Source organism: Gracilinanus agilis, chromosome X (assembly GCF_016433145.1).
Source record: "Gracilinanus agilis isolate LMUSP501 chromosome X, AgileGrace, whole genome shotgun sequence".
Taxonomy (NCBI): Eukaryota; Metazoa; Chordata; class Mammalia; order Didelphimorphia; family Didelphidae; genus Gracilinanus; species Gracilinanus agilis.
In genome coordinates, this window is record NC_058136.1 from 37,524,076 (window position 1) to 37,541,462 (window position 17,387).

At 39.2% G+C, this 17,387-nt stretch overlaps 1 protein-coding gene across 1 annotated transcript in view; it reads right to left on the reverse strand.

Annotated features, from left to right (window-relative positions):
- LOC123253326 (charged multivesicular body protein 1b-2) overlaps positions 1–16,140 on the reverse strand; it is a 28,443-nt gene extending 12,303 nt beyond the window's left edge. The window contains exon 1 of the mRNA XM_044682516.1: positions 15,972–16,140. Coding sequence (XP_044538451.1) covers positions 15,972–15,987 — 16 coding nt within the window. The 5' untranslated portion in view covers positions 15,988–16,140. The remainder of the gene's footprint in view (positions 1–15,971) is intronic.
- Between the last annotated feature and the right edge of the window lie 1,247 nt (positions 16,141–17,387).

The following is a 17,387-nucleotide window of genomic DNA, read 5'->3' on the forward strand; positions in this document are numbered from 1 at the left end:
TTAGTGGCTCTTCTTTTGAGACAGAGATTACTTCACATGTCTGGCCAGATAACTCCAAAAGTCACCAATCAATACTACTTCATGCCTCATGTTCCAGATATGTTATTTACTTCCTGAACTCCTCACCTACCTCTTTCAGTCTAGCTGCTCTAAAGCAGATATGCCAAAATTTCAACACAGAGCACTGGAACTAGATTAAAATGTAATTGGGAAATGTTTGAAAAAATAAAACTTAAAAATACAACCTATATAATGTTAATTTGTAGTGTTCTAAATCCATATGTATATATAGGGATCTGTTTCTATGAGTGTGACATCACTGGTCTCTGGCATACAACTGATGTTTATCTTCATGTTCTTCCCTTCTAGTTTCTAAATTTTCTCAAATGCTATGGGTTACCAGGATTTCCTCCCTTACCATTCACCTATTCTGTTCCGCTTAAGAAAAGTCTTTTCTTATAGGACAAGATTTCAGGTAGAGGTTTCATCATATCAAATCTCATCAAAACCTATAAGGTCAAGGGGGTGTCTAGGTGGCTTAGTGGACTGAGAGTCAGGCCTAGAGATGGGAGGTCCTAGGCTCAAATCTGACCTCAGACACTTCCTAGCTGTGTGACTCCAGGTAAATCACGAACCCCCATTGCCTACCCCATACCTCTTTCTGCCTTAGAACCAATACACAGTATTGATTCTAAGACGTAAAGTAAGGGTTTTAAAAAATAATAATAGCCATTTGATCTGGCAGGAGCCTGGCAGGAGATCACAGAGGCCAACTCCCCCATTTTACAGATTTAATCCAAACCATTAGGACACCAACCCAAACAAATCAATACCAACGAAGGAACTTTGAGATAAAGTGATTGGCCCAAGTTCAAATAACTAATAATTCGGTTCTCTCAGATTCAGAAAACACAAAAATGCAACCAGAATGTTAGGAAGCTATTGAAAAGACATCTGTCTGTTCATTACAGAGAGGCAACTTGACATAGAGGAAAAAAAAACCTAGCCTAGAAGTCCTACCTTCCAATCTTGCCTCTGGCAAATATTGGTTCTATGGCATTAGGCAAATTACTTAACTTCTCAGTGTTCCAAGCAGTTCTCAAAGTCTGTAAGTCACAGAAAAAGTATTGACCTACATTGATAGAGGGAGATTCATCTCCATACCAGTAAATTCCCAAATCTTGTCCTTACCCCTTATTTTTCAACATTTTAGGGTTATTAAGAAATCCACAACTAGTGTATGACCTGAAACTCAAATTTACAGCATCAAATTCCTTGTTCAACTATTCAAAATATTTTCTTCAGAGTGCTTTTATATTTAAGTGGCTTTTAAGTACATATTTAGGACAGAAAGACTTAGGTGTTTGGCTTTCCTATTATGTATGCCTTTTCTTCCTGTTTNTATATATTGTTGTAAATATATATATATTATTACAAAATATAACCTATAAGATCAAATTTGCCTCTTAATATTAGGATCTCTAGTTCACGTTATAGATGAAGAACAAGTCTAAGTGACTAAGGGATTTGTCTGAAGTCCCCTACCTAGTCAAGAAGAGAGATAAGGCTGGAAAACAGGCTTCCGAACTTCTCTGTCAATGCTTAAAAAAAAAAACTACCACTGTTTCAGAAAGGAAAATTTTCTAAGTAAAGTAGCCCTTACATTAATACCATGTCCCAAGCTACCCAAAACAACGGAATCTACATATGGAAAATGCCAAGTAGAATGAAGTTGCCATTTAAATACTAGTAATAAATTTCTTTAAAATTGCTCTATAATCTTCATTTAACAACTATTGTTCAAGTATTTTTTTAATAATCATGTTATAGTACAGCCCCAAGCCAATGTCTCATTACAGCAAATGGTATAACAGGACCTGCTTTTGTGCCAGGAATAAGAGAGTAAATTCTCTCAAGAGGCAAATCTTGGAATTTGTAAGCCTTAGTCAATGATTTAAACTATCACCAATTTCACACATTAGAAAAATAGTAAAATCAAAGCCACAACATGTTCCAATCTATTATGAGATCTTTCTTCTCATTTTGTTTTTCCCCACTGAGCAGTTTCTCAAATTTATAACCAAGTATACAACAATGCATATCTTTTGATCCAGTAATACCACTACTAGGTCTGTATCTTAGAGAGTGAAAAAAAGGGGGGGGAGAGGAGGGAAGGACTTGCTTGTACAAAAACATTTATAGCCGCTCTTTTTGAGGTGGCAAAGAATTGGAAACTTTAGGGATGTCCCTCAGTTGGGGAATGGCTGAACAAATTGTGATATATGATGGTGATGGAATACCATTATGCTATAAATGATGAACTGGATGATTTCAGAAAAAAACTAGAAAGACCAAAATGAAGTGAAACAGAGCGAAATAAGCAGAACCAGGAGATCATTGCACACAGTAATAGCAATATTGTGGAATGATCAAATGCAATAGAATTAGTGACTTGTTAGCAATATAATGATCCAGGACAATTCAAAGGGTCTTATGACAAAGAATGCTATCTACCTCCAGAGAAAGAACTGTTGGAGTCAGACTGCAGGTAAAAGCATATGATTTTTCACTTGTTTATTTGGGTATATATTTGGAGGTTTTGGTTTTATAAGATTATTCACCCACAAAAATGAATAATATGAAGATATGTTTTGTGTAATAATATGTGTATAACCCAGACTGAATTGCTTGCCAGGTCCAGGAGGGAGGAAGAGAAGAGAAGAAAAGAGACAGACAATTTGGATCATATAACTTCAGAAAACTTATATGGAAATTAGTTATTACATGTAATTTGTAATAAATAAAAAAAACAACAAAAACACAAATTTATAGCCAAGATATACTTAAGAATGGGGATGCCCTCTTTGCCAGGATATGCAGGCCTGCAAGTTCTTCTCTTCTTAAATTCCTCAAGCCTTTCCATTCTGTCCCAACTCTCACAAACCTATTGAACAGGCACCTAACAATGTCTAACATCCATATGTCCGATCTGCCACTTTCCATCTCGAAAATCCTTCATTCAAAAAGAAGAGAGCTTTTTGTATCATTTCAAAAGAACTAAAACTTTTACATCATGGTTTGAAACCTAAAGCAATGTAAGGCTAAATATTTTTTATTGAATACCTATATGCAAGGCATGGTATGTGTTTTTCCCATTCTGCCCATGCCATGTTAGGTACTTATAGAGAGGAAGCTGATTATTTATTAATAGACTGTGCTGAAAATTCTAGGGGGCCTACCTGTACAAAGTGCTCAAAAGTGAAAAGTAAGCCAATTCTTCAGTGTTTGTTTTTCAACAGTAGCCCTAGATCAGATAATCCATTTATTAGCATAATCAGATTATTGCTAAAGTCCTGCCTGCAGGAGGGGGGTCATTTTCACTTTTGAGTGCTGGGGTTTTAACAAGTATTTTAATACTTCATGCTTTTGAGTAGACTTAGGAATTACAGTTTCAAGGATCATAATGAATTTGGTTTGCAAAAGAATTGACCCTGGTTGGCAGCAAGAACATTCTAAACTAGTCCAAGGACTTTACAGGGACTAACAATGATTAGCAAAATAACACTTTCATGGGAATATCGATTAAATCAAATGCAGTGGGACCAGGCAGCCATACTCTGTCATTAGAGTACTTCCTTCTACTACATGCAGATAAACAATCTGAGCAAACCCAAAGCCAGAACAAACAGCACTAGACAAAATAAGAAAGAGAACTGCTCTAGCTGATTCTGACAATTTAAGAAGGGTAATCTTAAAGTCTAATACTTAGCTGGATTTTCAGAAATGGCATCTCAGATAAAAGCATTTAGGCAAATAGTAAAATTGTGGCCATTTGCAGAAGTTTCTAAAGGGGAAAAGACACACTGAAGCAGGTTAGTCTAAACTCTGGGCCCTTCAAGCAGAGCTTTTTTGCTGGATTCTCTTGATCTGCTGATGCCAGCAAATTCTTCACTGGCAGATGAGGGAGAAGGTTAAACTATTCCAAAGTGCGGTAAAAGCAGCACCATTTTTCTGAGCAGAAAACTAAACTAGGAATTCAGAAAGCTACAACTAAACAAAGGTCTAAAATTCAGCACAGTGGGAAGAACTAGATAAAAGACACAGGGTTGTGTTGGTTAACTAGCCCAGGTTGGTAGTTGTGAGTTATTGCCATTTTTAGCAGTATTTGTTTTTGCTAAGAATCCAATAGTGTCAGTCATTAGAGAACTCAATACCACATGTATAGAAAGAACCCAAGTATAAAAAGCTAGCTTTCAGTCAGATAGGATCCTTTGGTTTCTGTTCGAGGGCATAGGAATGATCCCCGGAAAAACATTAGCACTGTAGCTATCTGGGCTATGCAGATAATCTTCCATATACAGACTAGTGATATTTCCACCCTTGTTGGCTGTAGAGTGAAATTGTATTTATCAAAAGTAATTTTTCTACTGATTCATTGGCTTTCTACTACAGTAAGACCTCATTTATCTCTTGGCCCCAGGGAATGAGGTCTTCCACAGAAATGAATTTTCCAGATAACTGAAGCATAACCTTTAAGAGTACCTACCATTTTAAAAAGCCATTTTAAATCAGTCTTTCATGAATATATTATACTTCCCCTGATTCCTTAAAGTAGGCTGTACTGACCAAAGATTGGCCTTTGCTCGATGACCCCGAGTCACTGTAACCATCATCACTTATATACCGTGCTATAATATAGTCATTTTTCTGTCTCATCCTTTGACGTCAAGCTGTCAGCTGTCCCTATGCCTGCCTCTGTCAGCCCTCCTTCTAATGGCAGCCTTGTCTGAAAAATCAAATAAGCAAGGCTGTTAGAATTGTGTATAAAGTGAAAGTCAATAAGCTCCAAATGATAGCCTCAGGGATTCTCTTACAGATTAAAGTACATGGGTATTAAGGCATCAGGTTTTATTACTACAGCTCACAGGTTTTTTCTTCTCTTTCTGATTCTCTGACCTGATTCCAACCATAGAATAATAAAGCTAGAAGTCAGGTCAAGACAAGTCCACAGAAGCATTTAAGTGCCAGGCACTGTTCTAAGGTGAAATAAAAAAGCAGTCCCTGTTCTCAAGGAGGTCAGTCTAATGGGGGAGGCAACATGCAAACAATCATGTACTAACCAGCTATCCACAGGATATACTGGCAATAATCTCAGAGGGAAGGAAGGCTGAGAAAAGCTTCTCACAGAAAATAGAACTTTAGCTGAGATTTGAAGGAAGTAGACAAGCCGGGAGCCAGAGATGTGGAGGGAAAGAGCTCCAGGCCTTATGAGTTCTAATCCAACTCTCATTTTACAAATAAATGATTGAGAACTAGAAGTCTCACCACCCAGTGAATGGCTTGCTACTGGACCTGCTATCTAGAGCTTTTGCAATCACAGTTGCCATCTCAATGACCTTCAAACTTGTGAGCTAGGTAGGACAAAGAACTTCAGTTATTCAGAACAGAACCTGGACACCCTCATTCCCAGCCAAGTGTTTCTTCTGATAGAGGAAACAGATTTAACAAATTGGAACTATGCTATCAATCGGTAAATATTTACTACGCATCTACTATGTGCCAGGCACTGTACTAAGCACTGCTGGGGGATACAAAAAGAGGTAAAAGACCATCTCTGTCCTCAAAAAGTTTACAATCTAATGGGAGAGACAACATGAAAACAAATATTTACAAAGAAAGCTATATATAAGATCTAGAGAAAATAATGAACAGAGGGAAAGTCCTGAAATTAAGAGGGCCCTTGGGGGAAAGCTTCCTGTAGATGATAAGATTCTAATTGGGATTTAAAACTAGCCAGAGAGGGCAGTAGTCAGAACACAGGAGGGAAGAGAGAGGTCCAGGCATAGAGGACAACCAGAGAGAATTTCAAGAAACAGAGTATCTTGTTCAGAGAATAGCCAGGAGGACAGTGTCACTTAAATGAAGAGTAAGGATCAAAAAGTAAAGCTTAAGAAGACTAGAAAGGTAGGAGGGAGCTAAGTTATGAAGGGCTTTGAATGTCAAACAGAGCATTTTGTATTTGCTCCTGGAATCAATGGAATTTACTGTAAATGGGGGTGACATGATCAGATCTGTGCTTTTGGAAAATCACTTTAGTGGCTAAACAGAGAATGGATTAGAATTCTGAGGCAGAAAGACCCAGCAACAGTCTATTGCAATAATCTAGGAGTGATGAAGGCCTGTGCTAGAGCAGTAGCAATGTCTGAGGAGGGAAGTGGGAGTATTTGAGAGATATGCAAAGGTAAAATTGATAGGCCATAGTAACAGCTTGGATATGGGGGTGAGAGATAGTGAGGAGTCCAAGGTGACCCTTAGGCTGCAAGCCTGAGGAACTGGAAGGATTGTGCTGCCTTATACAGTAATAGGGAAGATGGCCATTAAATCCATAGAAGCTAATTAGATCACCAACTGATGCAGAATAGCCAGAGAAGGAAAAAGGGTCCAAGAAGACACCAACATTAGAGGGCGTGATCTGGAGAAGATCTAACAAAGGAGATAAATGAGTGGTCAGATACATAGGAGAACTAGGAGTGGGTGATGTCTGGAAAACCTAGGAAGAGAGTATCAAGGAGGACAGTGATCAACAGTGTCAAAGACTATAGAGGGATCAAGGAGGAAGAGGCCTGAGAAAAGATCACATTGGATTTGGCAAGTAAGATCATCAGTAACTTTAGGAAGAGCAGTTTCGGTGGAATGTTAAGATCAGCAGTCAGATTACAAGGGGTTAAGAATAGAAAGGGAATTATTTAATATAGGTCTAGAAATGTTAGCTTTAGCAATAAGAGAAGAAAAAGAAATTAAAGGAGTTAAAGTAGGCAAAGAAGAAACTAAATCATCACTTTTTGCGAATGACATAGAATCCTACAGAATCAACTAAAAAAATTGTTGAAATGATTAATAACTTTAACAAAGTCACAAGATACAAAATAAAGTCACATAAATCACTGGCACTTCTATATAGTTCCAATAAAGTCCAGCAGCAAGATTTAGAAGGAGAAATTCCAATTAAAACCACTCTAGACCAGTGATGGGCAAACTACTGCCATGGGCCAGATACAGCCCCCGGAAGTGTTCTATCCGGCCTGGGGACATTATTCCTAATCTGACGAATACAATACAATGAAACTTTGAAAGAGTTGCCTTAGAAACAGACTGACAGATGAGCATTTCCTTTCCTTTGGCCCCTCTAAAAAGTTTGCCCATCACTGGTCTAGACAATATAAAATACTTGGGAATCTATTTGCCAAGACAAGCACAGGAATTATATTAATGCAATTACAAAACACTTCACACAAATAAAAATTAGATCTAAACAACTGGAAAAAATAATTAATTGCTCATAGGTAGGCTGAGCTAATATAATAAAAATGACAATCCTACCTAAATTAGTTTACTTATTCAGTGCCATAGCAATCAAACTACCAAAAATCTATTTTATAAAACTAGAAAAAATAATAACAAAATTCATCTGGAAGAACAAAAGATCAAGAATACCAAGGGAATTAATAAAAAAAAGTGAAGGAGGGTGGCTTAGCAGTATCAGATCTCAAACTATACTATAAAGCAGTAATCATCAAAACAATCTCGTACAGGCTAAGAAATAGAAGGATGGATGAATGGAATAGATTAGAGGTGAATGACCTCAGCAATCTAGTGTTTGATAAACCCAAAGATCCCAACTTTGGGGATAAGGACTCATTATTTGACAAAAATTGCTGGGGAAACTGGAAAACAGCATGGCAAAAATCAGGTATAGATCAATATCTCACACTCTATACCAAAGTCAAAATAATATAAAAATAAGGATAAGGTCAAAATGGATATGTGATTTAGACATAAAAGGTGATATTATAAATGAATCAGGGCAACATAGAATAGTTTAGCTGTCAGATCTATGAAGAATGGAAGTATTTAAAACTAAACAAAAGATAGCATTACAAGATGTAAAATGAATAATTTTGATTATATTAAATTTTAAAAGTTTTGTAAAAACAAAACCAATGAAACTAAGATTAGAAAGAAAACGACTGGGAAAAAATGTTATAACAAATTTCCCTGATAAAGGTCTCATTTTTCAAATATATAAAGAACTAAATCAAATTTATGAGAATACAAGTCATTCCCCAATTGACAAATGGTCAAAGGATATGAATAAGCAATTTTCAGATGAAGAAATCAATGCTATCAAAAATCATATGAAAAAATATTCTAAATTCCTCTTGATTAGAGAAATGCAAATTAAAACAACTCTATCACCTCACATCTATCAAATTAACCAAAATTATAGTAAAGGAAAGTGATAAATGTTGGAGGGGATTTGGCAAAACTGGGACACTAATGCTTTGCTGGTGGAGTTGTGAACTGATTCAACCATTCTAGAGGACAATTTGGAATTATGCCCAAAGAGCTATAAAACAACGTGTACCTTTTGATCCAGTAATACCACTACTAGGTCTGTATCCTGGAAAGATCAAAAGAAAAAGAGTAAAGGATCTACTTGTACAAAAATATTTATAGCTGTTCTTTTTGTGGTAGCAAAGAATTGGAAACTAAAGGAATGTTCCATCAACTGGGGAATGGTTAAACAAATTGTGGTATATGATAGTGATGGAATACTATTGTGCTATAAGGAATGGTGAACAGGATGAATTCAGAAAGAACTGGAAAGACCTATAGGAGCTAATGCAGAGTTAAATAAGAAGAACCAGGAAAAAACTGTACACATTAACAGCAATATTCTGGAATGATCAAATATGACACTTAGCTATTATCAGCAATACAATGATCCAGGCCAATTCTGAGAGACTTCTTATAAAGAATGCTATCTGAGAATGACCTGTTGGAGTCAGAAGGCAGATGAAAGCAGACGATTTCTCAATTGTTTATTTGGGTTTATATTTTGGGATCTTGGTTTTATAAGATTACTCACTTAACAAAAATGAACAATACGGAAATTTAAAAAATCTGTTTCTTGAAAGGAAAAAAAAAGAAGAGGAGGTATAGTAGAATTGCTTAGCAGCAGTGAAGGCCCAGCTGAAATTATGTAACATAAATTTGTAGTAGACTTGGTCAAGATAATCCCCAGGTAGACCAAAAACTTGGACTGACAAAGCAAAGAATGCTTCTTTCCCTATACTGGATTAAGACCCTTTGAGGAAAAAGGACTGCCTTGCTTTGTCAACTGAAGAGAGTAGACAAACAAGAGGGAATGCCCCAATGGGGCTATAGTGTCAACTGTTTATAAGTGCTTTAAAGGGATAAGAGTCTTTTGCAGTTAGCACATTTCCTGAGTGTAGAAAAGTTCTGCTCTGTCAAATGACTTTTTTGTTTGTTTGTTTGTTTTTCTTTAAACCCTTATCTTCTGCCTTGGAGTCAATACAGTGTAGTATTACAGAAGAGCAGTAAGGGTAGGCAATGGGGGTCAAGTGACTTGCCCAGGGTCACACACCTAGGAAGTGTCTGAGGCCAGATTTAAACCTAGGACCTCCCATCTCTGGGCCTGGCTCTCAATCCACTGAGCTACCCAGCTGCCCCCTCAAAAGGCTTTTTTAAATGGAAGAGTCAATGTGATTCTTGAAGTGGAATTTTGTTGTACTGATTACACTGCTAGAAATCTCATTCTCACTTCCTCATTTCTGAATTAGTCAGTATACTATCAAGTAAAAAGAAATTTTAGGAATCAAATAGGGTAAGAGTGAACAACTTTTACGTTCTTCAGTGCCAAAAGTAGGCCTAGGCAATGTTGATCATTACTGACAGATCAAAGGAAGGAGAGGAAAAGGAATGGGGTTCAGAAGTCATTAAAGTAGAAAATGGTAGAATGCCTCTACTAAACCTCTCACTATAACTTAGTCCTACTGGTTTCCATACAGGTTGCACATATATGAGTAGGGAAAAGAGGTTTCATGCATATATCTTCACCTCCTTTTCCCCTTTTATTTCCTGAATCTGTCTCCCTATGTGAGTGTGGAGATAGGCTAGGAAGCTTAGAGAGAGGGAAGGATAAGGAGAATCAGAGTCATTACTGAACAAAATAACTATTATGATATCAGATCTAGGTCTTCTCACTTTTCAGATTAAAATTTTAACTTTCATTAGAGAATTATTGAAAATGCTCTGCAAAAAGCACATGTAAGTTACAATGAGTATTCCTTACCAATGCAGTTAATATTTCTTATAAAATCTGACAACTAGTTGACTAGGCCAAGTATTAATATTATTGCTCCAAGCTACATTCTAATAGTTATCTTTTCTTCAGTCTCAGTTACTCTGACATTCATTGGGTAGTATAGCTACGTGATTTCAAGTGACCAGGTATCATTACATCTACTGTCAGTTTTTGGCATTCCACTTGTCATCTTAGATTGCAATAATATTCTCTCTTAGTTGTCTGTGTGACTATAAAATGAGCTAATAGTGCTAGTCTAGTTCTTATCGGCTATTTCTCCTTCAATCAATCAACAAATATTTATTAAGCACTTTCCAACTCTTAGGGCACTCAGTCAATACCACTCATCTAGCAATTAGCATGTTTCCTTACATTGTCACTCCTTAAAAAAGTAGATACACAGCCTCCTAGGCTAGATTCAAAGTGTTTTTACAGCAATAGTATCAAAAAAATAGAAATGGATCCCTAGAAAACCATAAATTACCATTATCTATGCTGAATTGCATTTTCTTTAAATTTTGTCTATTTTGGTGGGGACCAGCTTTTCTCTCCAACTCTAGTATAATACTTGGCATTTAAGAGATGTACTCAAATATTTGCTGATGATTAGCTCTCATCAGAGATACTGAGGACTCTGCTGTAGATGACCTCCTAGGTCTCAAACACAAATGTGATTAACTTAATGGAATGATAGCGTATTTTTCTAAAATGCATCCCTATCAGGCACACTGCATTTGCTAGAGTCTCTCATCATTGTAGAAAATACTCTAAATGACAAAACCAAAAGGCTAAAATCCAGTAAGTACTTTTCACACATATTTCCTTCCAACTCCTTTCAATAGTAAATACAGAGGTTAAAATCCAAATGAAAAAACTATTACTAGTATCAAAGTTATTTCTGTATCTCAAATGATGGTCCATTTTAACAGTGATCTAGATCTGGCTTCAAATTCCATACAAGATTCATTCCTGTACAACGTGTGCTTTCTTTGATCTGTGTACCTATAAAAATTATCTAAATGGACTGGGACCAAGTAAGAATGAAATATAAAAATCAGAGACTTTCCCCATACATATTTATATATACTACAGAGGTAGAAAGGCAGTTGAAAGTGTTAAACTTGGACTCAAGATCTAGGTACAAATTTCACTTCTGACACTAGCTAGCTGTGTGACTTTGAGTTAGTATTCTGTACTTAAAAACATTTTAAAATAATAATTATTATTATTACATTTATATAGTACCTAATACAAGCCAGACAGTTAGCCACTTTACAATTATTATTTCATTTGGGCCTCACAATAACTCTGGGAGCTACGTGCTTATTATTTCCAGTTTTATGGATGAAGAAACTGAGGCAAACAGGGATTAAGTGACTAGCCCAGGGTCACAAAGCTAAGTGTCTGAGGGCAACTGTAACTCAGGTCTTCCTGACTGCAGGCCTAGCGGCCTATCTACTTTGCTACCTAGCTGCTCCCTTTAAAATATAAATCTACATAATGACCAACATGAACACTTTTATATGCAAACAGAACAGGATGGTGTATAAAACTGAAATTTTATTATGCATATTTTAATGTATGTTAAAGTTAATAAATAGCAGCTAGGTGGCACAGTGCAGAGTACTGAGCCCAGAGTCAGGGAAGATCCAAGTTCAAATCCAGCCGAAGACATTCAATAACTTTATGACCCTGGGCAAATCATTTGTAACTTATTTGCCATAATTTCTTCATCTGTGAAATGGGGAGAATAATAGCAACAACCCCCCAGGATTGCTATAAGGATCAAATGAGATCATATTTGAAAAGCACTTAGCACAAAGCCTGGCATATGTGTTATATAAATGTTAGTTATTAATTATATTAAATTTTAAAAAGTTGTAACAAAACCACCCTGCTTGTCTGTCTCTTGTTTGCCTCAATCTCTTCATTTGCAAAATGGAGGCAATAACAGCACTTAAATGAGATAATTGTAAAGGGCTTAGCACAGTGCCTGACAAATAGTAGATGCTATATAAATGCTTATTCTCTTCCCCTTTCCTCCACCTGAACTTCCTTTTATGTTCCAGTATTTTTTTTTAAAAAACCTCACCTTCTGTCTTAGAATCAATACTAAGTATTGTATCCAAGGCAGAAGGGTTAGGCAATGGGAATCAAGTGATTTGGCCCGGGTCACATGGCCAAGAAATGTCGGAGGCCAGATTTGAACCCTGGACCTCCCATCTACAGGCCACTATCCACGGAACCACCTAGTTACCCCTTACCCCTCTGTATTTTTTTAAAAAAAATCTCTGATGCTCATTTCCCTTTCTCTCTTTTTTTTTGTACCACCATTACCATCTATCAACTATCTCTGAACCTTCCCCAAAAGCCCTCCCTTGTAAATAATAAGAGTCAAATGAAAGAAATGACCACTTTGGCCATATCGATATGAATGTTTTTTTTCCTGTACTGCTCTTCCATTACAGTTTGCCAGGAGGCAGGAAGCATATGAGTTACCATCAGTTTTCTGAAGCCATTCTTTTTGTCTTCTGAACATGTTTCCTTTCTGTTATTATAGTCACTGTGTTAATTCTTCTGGTTCTACTCACTTATGTCTACATGAGTTTATATAAATCACTAATAACTTGATTTGTTCATCTCAGGAGATAATAATATTTAATGTTTATGTAATACTTTATAGAGATATATTTCCTCATTTGATCTTCACAGTATTTCTTAGTTATAGATGAGGATCAGAGAGGTTAAATAATTTGGTCAAGAGCATATAGCTCATATCAGAGGCAAGAATTAGGCCTGTGTTCTCCTGACTTCAGGTCGAGTCCTTTTTGCACTCCTACACCATCTTTTAGTTAAATCCCCAGGATTTTAGTATATTAGATGGTTTCTGACCTGTTTGATTGAACAAATTCCTACACTGAGAGTTTCCTTTGCTGACAAAAATCACAGCTCCTTCCTATGATACACACTATACTATGTTTATTTACATAGAAGGGCTGAAGAAATATCACCATGTAACTCACAGCAAGAGTAGGGATAAACTGGATATCTCAGGCTATCATTCCTTTCCCCTCCAACCATGACAACAACAGCTTCACTTCAATTCGGAACACACAAACTATATGCTTATTAACCCAAAGACACAGTGGTAGACAGGTCTCACAATTTTTGCCCAATTATGAGGCAATTTCAAAGATAAGAAGTTTGAAGAGATAATCTGCTTTATGGCAATCTACTTTTCCAAAAGCTTTACAGGAAAATATTGTATGGCATTGTATGGGAACTACTAGATTGCCCATAGAACTGATTCTGCTATTCAAATCACAAGAGATGACAAATTCTTCATAACTCTATTGTTCAAGCCAGGAGCAAAAATTATCTATGCACTTAATTAGGCTATTCTATCTCAAACCTGTTAATCACATTTATCCCCAAAGTCCCATGAATTTCCTAAATCACTTGCCAAAACCAAAAACACAAAGCAAGTTCCTATAAGGAAAGGAATAGGATCAACAAGTGGATTAGATGGCTTATATATGTATGAGTTTTTTGTTCCTAATGTGTTCAGAGTATTTTCACTTTTTAACTCCTTTTGGAGGAGGCACCTACAAACCTAGCAAGGTCCTCACAACTGAATTTCAAGATGATTTTTGACTTGTACATTCTGGCAGTATCACAAGGTTAAATGTCCTGAGAAGTGTATTTTAGTGGCTAGAGAGATGGCCTTGAAGTCAGAAAGACCTGGGTATATGTTACAGAAAAGTTGCCAATCTGTTGGATTAAGAGAAGTTCCCAGGAGTTTCAGGGACTTATGAAATAAGAATTCTGGACAAAGAAACAAAACCTCCAAAATGTCCTAAACAAAATAGCTATGATAAAAGAATCTTTAAAGCATATCTAATCCTACAAGACACATTCTTTGCATTTCAGAAAGGCAGTAGATTATAAATATTACTAAAAAAAATCTCAGTTCAAGTTAACCATTTATGAAAGATGGGTCTGAGTCATGTGTTTTTTCCATATGAACCAATTAAAGGGCTCAGATTTAACAGAAAATAGCTCAAGGGAAATAATCATTGCCAGATGGTCTGAATCAAGTCAGACTTTCATCCTCTTCACCTTAGACACAAAGGAAAATTAACTAGCCATTTTAGTTATATATTCAACTCCTGACAACAGCACTATTAAATCTGAGAGTAGAGAGAAACTATACTTTTTCAAAAAAACAAAAACAAAAACAAAAAGGTGCTTGGCCAAGGAGTTGCAGAATAAAAGTGAAATAATCACTTGCATTTTACTTGTGTGAAAAAAACAACCCAGCAAGAAATTGTCATAGATTCCTAATAAAAGAGGAAAAGGGATACCAAATATCACTACACTTTTCAGGGCTACCTCCAGAAACACCTTTAACAGGCATAGTCACTTTTAAAGGTCCTGGAACATGAAGGTATTCTTTTGAATCATCTACCCTGATTACAATCTGACTTTTTCCTTGCACTTAATTCTCTGCTAACTTAGAGGAGAGTCTACTTTGACCTGGACTGGTGTAGGACCTGGTGATGTCACCAGTTTCCTAGTATGACTTCCATACCTTCCACCTCTCACCAATTACTGCTTACAGGTCAAACTCACTAATGAAGGGATAAGCATTATAGGCTGAATCTAAGAAACAATTTGCAGTCCCCTCCTTTAAGAGATGTTAGCAGATTTTCCTATGGGGCAAAAAACCAAGCTAGCCTACTATGTCATTCACCTTGGAAAAAAATTCTGCTATTTCAGAGGGATAAAACGTCAACTTTTCCCAACACAATACTATGGGCAGTTTAGTTAGGCCATACAGGCTCTCTTTGATCAAGTGCCTACGGAGAGTTGAAACCAAAGTATCCCTTTAAGGAATGATCCCTAAGCACTAAGTGTATTTGGGAAGGGTTGCTTGTGACATATTTTATTGGACATGGCCTCGACAGAGACTGGGGGGAAAGTTCGTAAGAAACAGATCCCCTTTACATCTGCACTTTATTTCTGGGGGTGTGATCAATGAGATGAAACCAATGAATTGTGGCACTCAAATGAACTCCAAGTCCAAGTTGCTTTATGTGTTTAAAACAACAACAACAAATTAGGCTATTCCACCCGCGGGCGGCATGCGGTGTTTCCAGGAGGGGAGGGCAGCTGGGCCAAGCCCTCTCTTGGCTTTACTGCCAACTGCAAATAAGGAAGAAGGGTGGAAGGAGGGAGGCCAGTTCCCGAGATACTGATCAGCCGGCCCCACGTTTCCAAAGCACACCCCAGGCTCGAGTCCTTGGAAGTTTCCCACTCTCCTCCTCCCCTCCACCCCCTATCACTAGATAAACGAGCGGAGACTCTCGGGCCAGTTGGACCTGAGCCCAGAGCCGGAGCCCAGGGGTTAAGGGTTGAGGGGGGAGAGGAGGAGGGGGAGAGGCCAGGACTCTTCCTGAGCCCGTCCGTCCCACGACTCGTAAACGTTCTAGTTCGCTAGCTCTCCCTCCCTACGTCCATCCTGCCTGCCTACCTAGCTAGCTACCTGCGCCGGGGCACGGAGGAAGGCAGAGGCGGCGGCTCCCGGAGAAGGCACTCAGCAGGCGCCGGCGCCGACCCAGACCCAGGAGCTGCAGTAGCCGCAGCTTCCTAGTCAGTGCTATTCCCTATCGGTCTCCCCCTCACCCCAATCCCAACCTCCTAGCAACCCCGCCCTACCACACCCAGCTCGGTTCCCTAGGCCGCAAGAGCAGGGCTTCCTCCCTACCCCATCTATGCTCGCCCGCCCCAAGGGAAAGGATACTTTCCATGTTCGACATGGTCCTGCCGTTTCTCCCGGGGGTGGTGGGGACGGTGGTGGGTGGCCACCGGAGCTGCGTGGGTTGTAAGTCACTGGAGCTTCCGCGGTACTACTTCCTAGAGCGGACTGCGCCTCTCGATTGTTTGGGGCGCCCACTTCCGGCTTCGCTGCCGCGCGGGGTGGCGGGTGCAGGCGTCAGGCGCCTGAGGGGCGGGGCTCGAGCGCTCCCACAGTCCTAACGGCCCTAACCGCCAACTGAGCCTCTCGGGAGCTCCTGATTGGAGCGCTTGAAGCGACCAATAGGGGCACGTACTGTGGCGAGTGGGGTGGCCACGTGCCCCGCCCTGATCCAATCAGAGCTCACGCTCTTGCCTTCCCGCCCTCTCCCTGCCCCCACTCCTGTGGCACGCGTCCTTTTCCTTCGGTTGGGTCGTCGCCTCGCAGCCATTCCTCTCGGCTGCGTCTGGCGTTTCGGCTCCGGCTCCCCTTCTTCTCCTCTACTGTTATCCTTCCTCCTCGTGCTGTGTTCCCGCAAGATTTGATAGCGCGCTTTTCCTGGTTGATTCCTCGGTACGAAAAGTCGTTCGGAAGGAGAAAGGTAGAGCTGGACCATTTTATGTCCTTTTTCTTATTTTGGTCTAAAATAAAGGTGTGTGGGTGGGGACTAGAGCTAGGTCTTGAGGTAAACTGTGGGTGGCTAAGCAGCCAGGGGAGACCCAAGTGGGGCGTGAGGTGAGTTTAAGTAGAAACCGTTCAGTCCGGACCGTATCGGGAAAGGCTGGTGGGTGCTCCTGGTGGCAGCGGGGGTGCTGGGGGAGGTGACGGGGAATGGCGGAGGGGTGGGGGAGGTCATATAGCTTAGGTTTGGAAGGTTAGCCGCACAAGGAGCAAACTCCACATGGGCTAAAAAATCATCCCGTCGTCCGAAGCAAGTCATTCGGTCGTTTTTCGGTCTCGTCTAACTTTTGTGGTAACTTGATTTGGGGTTTTCTCAGCAAAGATATGCTGGTAGTCAAACCGCAGTAGTGTGGAGGGGGGGAAGGGAAGAAGGTCGTATAGCTTAGGTTTGGACGGTTAGCCGCACAAGGAGCAAACTCCATGTGGACTGAAAAATCGTCCGGTCCTCCGAAGCAAGTCATTCGGTCATTTTTTTTCGGTCTCGTCTCACTTTCGTGGTAACTTGATTTGGGGTTTTCTCAGCAAAGATATGCTGGTAGTCAAACTGTAGTGGTGTGGACGGGGGGGGGGGGGGGGGAAGGAAGGGGAAGGGAAGGAGGTCGTATAGCTTAGGTTTGGACGGTTAGCGGCACAAGGAGCAAACTCCATGTGGGCTGAAAAATCATCCCGTCGTCCGAAGCGAGTCATTCGGTCGTTTTTCGGTCTCGTCTAACTTTCGTGGTAACTTGATTTGGGGTTTTC